This window comes from Pseudonaja textilis, chromosome 16 (genome assembly GCF_049901715.1).
Source record: "Pseudonaja textilis isolate UNSWEBS1 chromosome 16, rPseTex1.2, whole genome shotgun sequence".
Lineage (NCBI taxonomy): Eukaryota > Metazoa > Chordata > Lepidosauria > Squamata > Elapidae > Pseudonaja > Pseudonaja textilis.
Window position 1 is genome coordinate 8,934,358 of NC_142005.1, and position 9,483 is coordinate 8,943,840.

Sequence of the window (9,483 nt, forward strand, 5' to 3'; positions counted from 1 at the left end):
GCTGGCTTTGGGTCTTTGGCAAATTTGGGCAAGCTGAAAGGAGATAAAAACCTCCTGGTGCAGAGGCAGTCTACCTCGCTTGCCACCCCCAGCCTAGTTTCTGCCTCTGATCTCTTCTTCCACCCACGTCTTAATTTCCACCTTTCTTGTTCCTTCCCATTGAGAAAATCAGTACACAGAAAGCTAGCAGAAATATGGAATTTTTATTTTTGTTTATTTATTTATTTTGCTCTTATTTCATCCATGATACAGGAAAAAAAAGGGAAAAATGAGATGACAAACGACGGAGGCAGGGGGTTGGGAAAGCCATTTTACCTGCCAGGTGCGGCAGGGCGGGGCAGGGCAGGGCCGACTGGGGGATGATGGTTGCAAGTTTGCAATTTAAGATGGATCTCCCAATGCTTGGTCGTTCGGCGTGTTGGCTTTGAAATTGGTTGGATTTGCAGCTGGGCCACATCTGCAGAAACTTTTCTGGATTGTCTCGAGGAGTTCCCGTTGCCCTCAGCTCCTACAATAACCAGTCTGGTGGGTTTGGAATAACAAAAACGGGAAGGGACCTTGGAGGCTATCTAGTCCAACCCCCTGCTCAAGCAGGAAACCAAAAGGGAATCCGGAAATAACTAGATTGACACCGAGGATAGGGGTATGCTGGGCCCAAACATATGCCTTGGTTTCAGAGAAAGGCGATTGCATTATGGAGTGGATTAGATGATCTTCAGGGGACCCTCCGACATTCCAATTCTGCAATCCTGAATGTCTCCAACTGCTGTGTAAAGTTACCCCACTTCCCAAGAGGCAGTATAAACCCCAATTTCTATTTTTAAGACGCTCCTATGGATGTGATTCCCCCCAATTCTCTTTCGTGTCAAAATTCTGGGCTTTTAAATCCACCCACCCCGTTTTGGATCCATAACTTTTTCTGCAACTACCGGTCCTTAGTTTCACAGAAAGTAGATTTTTAAGAACGCAAAACGAACACAGGAAACAACGAGCGAAATCTGAGTTTTCAATTCAATTTATCACATTCCGGTTTTGGCAGCGATATATAAAATTATACGTGCAACTTTTTAAATATATATTTATATATATATATAATATATATATATATATACTTTATATATATTTAACAGAATGTTGAAGACATTTTCGAGGTACACATTTGAAAATGAGAGGTTTTGGGGGCTTTTTCAAAGCAAAATTCTCAGCCTCTAATTTAAACCAAAAAAACAAAACCAAAAAACAAAACAGAAGTACAGAATTGGAGCCTTAAAACAGTCCCAGGATGAAACGCTGCCAACATCAGAGCTGAAAATTAAAAATATTCTGGATCAGGAGAATCTTTTGTGATTTTTTTTTTTTCAGAGCTCAGTTAAAAAAACAACAACAAAGCTTTAAACTGTAAGAAGGTTGTAAAGTTTGGCGTCGGGAGCTCTGAAAATTAAAATTTGAGAAGTCTTTAATTTTTTTTCTTTCTTTAAAACCCTGAAATTTCTGTCTTCTGGCTCCAGGGTTGAAATATTTCTTGGTATCAAGACAAGAAGAACCTAGGTTAGGCAAATCGAGTGGATCAAATGAGGTCCCCCACCCCACCCCAAATAATTAACACTGCATGGAATAATACATTTGAGATCGCCCAGCGCTTCCTTCTGGGCAGTGGGTCCACGGTCGTCTTTTGAACTCGGCTCAGCCTCTTCACTTCTTCCCTTTCGGCATGCGGCATCCCTTGGCAGCGTCTCCCATTATGTCCCAGTATTCTCCAAACTGGAGTTTGGCTTCTTCGTTATCTCCCAGGCATTCGATCTTCTCATCCAGAGGCTCAACTCCCTGATAGGGTGAGGGGAGAAACACAGAAGCAGAAAAAATTAAAAAAGGAAGAATAAACAGATCTTAGGCCTGCTGTTGTTGTTTTTTTTTAAAAAAAAACCTCCCCAGTTTTGAGATTTTTGTTAAATGATCAGACTGGGGGTGATGCTTTTTTTATATATATGCATTCCTTGTATGGACTTAATCTCTTGCTTAAATTTTATTTTACAGTCCGTTTGCTGCATTGTGGGGCTGAATGGATTAAATGATAAGAATCTTAATAGCAACTATTTTCAGTAGGTTGTTTATAGCCAGTTATTAATTAGTGCACGTTTTTGCAAGCAATGTATTTTTTTGATGTGCAGCTTTGGTCATCTTTATTATTTTTTTGGCACACTTCTCTGTTCTTTAATGGATATTTTCTTGGGCATATTTTGAGCGGTAAAATCTAGAAAGTAGTCCCTTGTCAAACTGAGGCTCGGTCTCTACCTTATTTTAAAGTCCTGAAATAAAACCTTATCTATAATAATTATTATGAGTTGACATTAACTTGACAGCACTTAATCCATTTGAAAATGTAGTTTAAACTCAACTCTAACCACTAAACTCTAACCTCTAACCTCTAATCGCTAAATTCTAACCTCTAAACACTAAAACCCTAACCTCTAAACACTAAACACTAAAACCCTAAAACCCTAAACCCTAAACTAAACTAAACTAAAGTAAATCATTCCAGAATATAAAGAAGTTTTCAAATAAATTGCCTGCCTTCATGCAGAAACCGTGTACATTTGCATTAAAATGCAAACTAGACTTTATTCTCTTGAAATGCAACTGGGATTTTTGCGTTGAAACACAATCTGGGGGTTTGCCCCAGCAGGAAAAAACAACAACAACCAATTTCTTTTCATTTGGAAAAGGAGATTTTTTGCAACCTAAAGAGAACGCACGGCGGGGCCTTTTCAGCGGTGGCCCCAAACGCAGGAATTTCTGACCAAGGGAATTCAGAGAAAGACTTCCGAGCAGGATTTCAACCAGCCGAACGGCTTCTTGGGGGATTTATCGGTGCCCCGATTCCCCTCTTCGACACCGGGCGTCCCGGCGATGTTGATCTCACCTTGGCTAAGTGTGGTAGCCTCTGTCCAACCAGGTCTTTCAACTCGTTGGGCGTCAAACATTCTTTGTGTCCCTTGACGGCGTAACAGTGGAAGTTGTTGATGACAATTTCGATGGCCCGTTCCACATCGGTGAGTTCTTGGCAATCCTGCATAGCAGGCGAGGAGACAGGTGGGAAGAGAAGGAACAGGTAAGATCCATCCCGGCCACGTCATCCCCGTGTACAATCTCTTCCAAAGTTGTCCAACCTGCTAGGCTCCTTCCTACACAACTGCACCCTCCCCGAAACACTCAGCTCATTAAGGCATCCAAACTTTTTTACGCCAAAGTCTGGGACATGGTTTCGCAAAAGGGAAGAGATGTCACTCGTTAGCCTAAGAAAGCCCCAGAGGATCCCGACAATTTCAACAAAACAGAGGGTGGAAAAAGATCCAGAAAAAGAACAAACTGCACAGTGCAGAACAGATAGAAAAAGGGAGCAGAATAATAGGTGTGTGTGTGTGGAAATCCAATTTTCTTTGGTGGAGGAATAGGAATAAAACGCATTGGTTCCTTACTCTCAAATCAACATTAAAGCAGAATATTTTTGTTGCAATATCAGGTTGTCGACTGAGACCCAACATACCAAGCAAAGCACATCCACTTGAGATGATGCGACCTGGGCAGGTAACTCATTCAGACAATGTCTCCTTTGGACTTTTTGCAAGGAAAAGTATCAAGCTGGGAGAGGATTGGGAGCCAAAAAAGAATTTCTAAATATTTTTGAAAGTCTTTCAAAACTTGGGAGGATGGATGGAATTATTTTTGTGTCCCTTCTCCCAAAGGAGAGATATTTCATCTGAATCCCTCACCTGAAACCATTTTTTTAAATTACTTTGGCTTAATACCAGCCAGGATGCCTCTCAGTGTTGGCTTAACACAAGCCAGGATGCCTGTCGAGAAAGAAACCACTGTAACAGGATGAAAGGGTAAATAGTTGTCAAAGCCCAAGATCAAGACTGCGCCTTTTATATCTCCTGATCAAATCCACTTGTTTCTGGTAGCATTTGCTGCACACCTGGTGTGCAAATTTCATTTTTTTTCTTAAAAAAAAGAAGAAGAAACATTGAGGAGTTCTCAGCTAGGAGAAAATTTTGCCCGTAGCCACAATGTTTGCAAAATTAGCAGCCATTTTGATTTCCTCAGAATGCCCCAGCTACAGCATCCTTTGGGAAGGATTGTGAGGGGAAATACATCCGCTGGAGCAAAACGATGGAGAAGACTTATATTAAAACAAAATCTGTAAAATGGATTTATTTTTCCGGGGAAAAAGACAATGGAAGAAAGAAGTAAAAATCTATGCTTCAAAGCTTCTTTCTAACCCAAATTTTGATGTTCACCTTTTTTGTTTTGTTTTTCCTAGTTATCCCAAATAAAACTCCTTGCATTACTCATTTCTTTCAGGCCTCTCCGAAGCAACATAAATATTGCAAGTTTCCCAGCCCAGGTGTGGTTGGTTTATTGACATTTAATTGCAAAACCTGCCAAATCAGACGATGGATTTAAACGATAGATCTGAGGCTGAGACAGATGAGAATTTTTTTTTTTAAAGGATGGTTTCTTTTGAATGAATCTGAAAGCAAGCGTTTGCAACACCGGCCTGATGAATCTTTCCCAGGATTTAAAGCAAATAATATAATAGACTTTAGGATAGAAATTAACTCCAATCAGCAATGACCCTGGTTAGAAATGGCTCCTTCCAATATTTAGAGTGCTACACATTTTTCTGACATTTAAGAAGAATCTCTTCCTGGATTGTTTTGCATGGAGCTGGGAAAGAAATACATTAAAATAAACAAATTAAAGTCAGAATACATGCAACTTCTGGAGTTTCTCACCAGAAAGACGTGGATTTTAGCCATCTGCAAGTTTAACCCTTGATTCTCAGAAGCTGAAAATGTTAAATTTTGGGGCCATCTTTTTATGACTCCATGCAATGAAGATTTTTAATCAAGTGGAAGAACTTGCTCGGATGCTTAAAAAGACGCAGATGCATCCAGTCTCATTCTTTGAGCCATTTTATCTTGCAAATTAACCGGAAGGGGCAAAGCCAAAGAAAGCGTGGCTGGATTGTTGGTGAATTCTTTTGAACCCAGAACGCGATCCAAATTAAATTCTAAAATATTCCTAATCCATTTGTCTTCTGAAGTTTCCAAAACCCGTTTCCCTTTTTTTCCCCTCTTCTCTTTGTTTCTTGCTGACACGGAGAACAATTGTGACTCAGTGTTCGACTTGGGATTATTTTCAATTCCTGTGGGAAAAACTGAAATCGAAAAGTTGACCTGCTTGGCATGAAGATTTTTTTTTCCTAGCATGGTTTTGGAGCCAAAGATATGGTGGCATTTGATGGAAAAGATTGCTGACTTTTTTTATAGGCCTCCTCTCTCAATATTCTGATTGATTGATCGTTTATATGCCATCATTTTTTATTTCTAGCAATCACATAGATATATTTTCTCCAAGGGCCCCTACCCCAAAAAGCTGGGCTTGCTCCAATACATTCGATTTATTGAGCTTTGCCTTGAATGCAATCCGCTTTGCTAAAGTTTCAAAGAGAGATAAAATGCAAGATAGTGGGAAAAAGAAGAAGAAGGAGAAGAAGAAGAAGAAGAAGAAGAAGAAGAAGAAGAAGAAGAAGAAGAAGAAGAAGAAGAAGAAGAAGAAGAAGAAGAAGAAGAAGAAGAAGAAGAAGAAGAAGAAGAAGAAGAAGAAGTAGTAGTAGTTGTAAGGGAAAGAGAATGCAAAAGAGGAAAAATTAGTCTTCAGCATAGATATATAGTAGAATAATGTCTTGGTTCTTAATGAAAATGGAAGAGTTTGAATGAGAATCAGAAGCAATTAAATTTGAACATCTCTCCCAAAATTTCTGAGTTTTGGCCAAGGAGAACCAACCTCCAGGGCCAAACTGTCTTAATCTTTGGTGATTTTTCTTAATTTTCACCCCTGGGATCGTGAAGCTTCCTGCCACGTGAAGCTCTTATAGCCATGTGTGGACTGAGAACAACCAAGGGGAAAAAAAAAATTAGGGTTTTTCTTCTAAGCAATTCTCCACCAGGTTTTGGAAAGGGGTGACCTTCCTCGTCTGAAAATTAAATTTATCTACTCCCTCGAGCTTCTTCCCCGATCTGGAATTAAGGCATCTTAACTTGGGGCAACGACATTGAAGGTGCCTCCCGTATACCGTGGAGATCTTCTCCAAATTTCACCTCCTCGTGTTGCCTTTCAAGAATACCCTGAAATGAGGCCCATCTTCTTCCTTCTGTCTTTTGTTGCTCACCCTCCCAAAAAACACCCCACAACACACAACCCACCTCACCCCATTTCCCCCTCTCCTTTCACCTTTCGTTTCTTGCCACATCGACAACCCATCGTTCTTCCCCGACAGATTGGACTCTCGGTGTCACCGTCAAAAAAATTCCCTCTAGATAGCAGAGGTGGGTTTCTGGAGCTTGAGAAGAAGTCAAGTGGGGTTTCCTATCACAGGGCAGGAGAAAAAGCAGAAAAAGAATTATTTGTGTGTGTGTGTTTGTGTGTGTGAAACGCTCTTTTTGGTGTCTGCCTTGAAAACTGAGCCATCCCCACACCGTACAGATCTGTTCTGGGCTGCCCTAAACAAGTTTGGAGATGTGAGTTGCCCAAACTTGTCCATCCGAGAAGATTCAGAGAAGAAGGGGAGAGAGGAGGAAAAGCTGCCAAGGAGATGGGGAAGGGAAGGGAAGAAGGGGAGACCCTAACTCTCGAATGGTCCTCACCTTGGTTTTGGGGGGAAGGGGACCTCAAGACAGAAGGCTGACTTACCTGCTCGATAGGGTTTGGAGGTGCTGCTTTCGGTTGTCGCCTTGCCACGGTTTTATACCTCGGGAAGGTGTGTCCGGGAGACACCTTATGGAGGGAGAGATGAGTTGCAAGTGTGGTGCAATCTTCTCCTCCTTTGTGCTGGCTGGCCCCCGGCCAGAAGACAACGCTCAGACGCCACCCATTGCTCTGTCCTTACTCACAGCTCAAGGATGAGCCTGCTTCCTCCCTTCCCCCATGGTCCAAGTTCACCGTTGGCTTGGTTGACTTCGTTGAGATGGTTGAGGAGAAGCACGCCTCACACTGGTGTGTGTGTGTGGGGAACCCACAATCATATTTGCTCCATGGGAAGTCCCGGGCGAAGGTTGGGAGGGGGGGTGCTGTGTGGCTTTGGATTCTCTCCTCACCCTTGTGGGACCTTCTCTAGGAGGACTTGGTGGCTCCTTGAGAGCTTGAGGTTGAAGGGGGCTCTTTAGTGGAGATATCTCCAGCTTTGAGGGTGGCAAAGGGGTTCCCTCATGAGGAAGGGAGGCCTGTTCCCAGGGAAAGAAGTCTCCGTCTGACCAACAGCCCTTTTGGGAAGTTCTCAAGAAGGTCCTACTCATAGAAGGGCATCTCAGTTAGAAGGTTCCAGCGGTTGAGCTGAGAGCAGAACTTGGAGAGCCCCCAGCATTGAAAGCTCTCCACTTTTCCTTCCTGAAGACCTAAATAATATTTATTTATCGGTTCTCTGACGTTGTTTGTCCAGCAGTCCTTATCACAGCTGGACTTTTGGACTTTGTTGTGAGCCAACCAGACAAAGAATCACCTTCTCTGGATAGTTGGTCTGTGATGACCCAAAGGGGTGTGGCACAAAGGCAACACAGTCACATAAGTAAGAAGAGTCCCTTTAATACCTCCCAACTTTGCCCCCAATGTCCAGGTTACCTTCGGCTGGAGAAAAAAAAAAAACTCTCCCCAAAACAGTCTTTAAGTGGAGGAAATTCAGTCCAAAAACAAAATACACACAAACTGTAGCTAAAAATCCACACAAACGATGCTGTAGCAATTAACTGGACAGGGCAGGAGAAGGAATTGCAGACTTGAAAGGCCAACAAAACACACACAGTTGGGAAGATGCCAGGACCCCAGATAAAAGCCTTGACAATACCGGATAATTCACAGTTTGCTCCCAAGAACTTGCTGTGCGCAAACTCCCTTTTTAAACACTGTGTTCCCAGCTGCTGCTAATGAAGGGAATCAGGGCCACGCAACTCATGTTGCTCCCTTCTCCATTGCTCCCTGCGTGCCCTAATCCTGGGGTGTCTGACAAACCATCATTGCAGACCACACAAAGGAGCGACTTAGCAATATGTATATAATTGTAGATCAATGTAGATCAGTGTAAACAAAACGTTTGCTAGTCTTGAATACAGCTCATCAGTCTGGAACCCGCCTTACATATCGGATATTAATACAGTTGAGAAAGTCCAGAAATATTTCACAAGAAGAGTTCTCCACTCTGCTAATAGTTGCAGAAGACCTTATGCCACCAGACTTGAAATCCTAGACCTAGAAAATCTAGAACTACGCCGCCTTCAGTCCGATCTAAGAACAGGATATAAAATCATACATTGCAATGTCCTATCTGTCAATGAATACTTCAGCTTCAACCATAACAACACAAGAGCAAACAATAGATGCAAACTCAAGGTTAATCGCACAAAACTCGATTGCAGGAACTATGACTTCAGCAACAGGGTGGTTGATGTCTGGAATACGCTACCTGACTGTGGTTTCTTCCCCAAACCCCAAAAACTTTAACCTTAGACTGTCTACTATTGACCTCACCCCTTTCCTAAGAGGTCTGTAGGGAGTGTGCATAAGCGCACCAACGTGCCTACCGTCCCCGTCCTATTGTTTCTTTTTATTTTTCTTATTCGTATCCATTTCATGGATTCATAACCATGTTTATACTTATACCTGTTACCCAATAACTGCTTGACAAAATAAATTAGAAAATAAAAATAGAAATAGAAACCATATGCAGCTAGCACTATATTAATAACACAAGGGAAAAAGGAAATTAACTGTTACGCGTCTCTCTATACTATAGTTTGTATGGTCAAAATGATGGCCCAAAAGGTTGCGCTGTGTTCAATTGTTTTTTTAATGTTTATTCAATAAAATTATTTTTTAAAAAAAATTAAATTAAATTAAACGAGCGATTTAGCAAGGTTATTCACTTCGGGATTTGATGCATTGATTTCTCTCTTGTCTCTCTCTCTCTCTCTCTGTCTCATATATCTCTCTCTCTCTCTCTTTCTCTCTCTTTCTCACACCCACCATTTGGGCTCAGCTGCCCTGTCAATTTAGCAGCTGATCCCGTCTCCACGGTGACATAGCATCACCGCCCTGCAGACTCAAATTCTTCGGCACCTATTTCACCCGGCCACAAAATTGCTCCCCGTATCCGACGCGTGCTTGAAGCAACTCAGATGCTTCATATCCGGTTGGCGCCGTTGCGAAGACGGCTCTCATTCCCCAGCGACTCGTCGAGCTGGTCTTCGTGTGATCCAAGGGTTGGTGGAGGCATCTCGGCAGCTTCCAAGAGTCGGTGGATTGGAGAGGTGGTGGGGGGGAGTGTTGACCCTGCCTACCTGGCCTGGCTGGTGGGCGGGGTCGGGTAAGTGTTGCCCAACCAGCACCGAGAAGACACAAACCTGGAGGACCAAGGAAGACTTGGGATGA

The 9,483-nt window shown here is 42.5% G+C and overlaps 1 protein-coding gene across 1 annotated transcript; it reads right to left on the bottom strand.

The window, feature by feature from the left end:
• Nucleotides 1-184: 184 nt before the first annotated feature.
• Nucleotides 185-6,865, bottom strand: LOC113449222 (protein S100-A14-like). Its single transcript, XM_026720235.2, has 4 exons — nt 6,757-6,865; nt 6,298-6,432; nt 2,921-3,067; nt 185-1,824 (listed from the first exon to the last, which is right to left on the bottom strand). Exons 2-4 carry the CDS (start codon nt 6,325-6,327, stop codon nt 1,693-1,695), a joined length of 309 nt encoding a protein of 102 aa, XP_026576020.1. The 5' UTR covers nt 6,328-6,432; nt 6,757-6,865; the 3' UTR covers nt 185-1,692.
• Nucleotides 6,866-9,483: the final 2,618 nt, after the last annotated feature.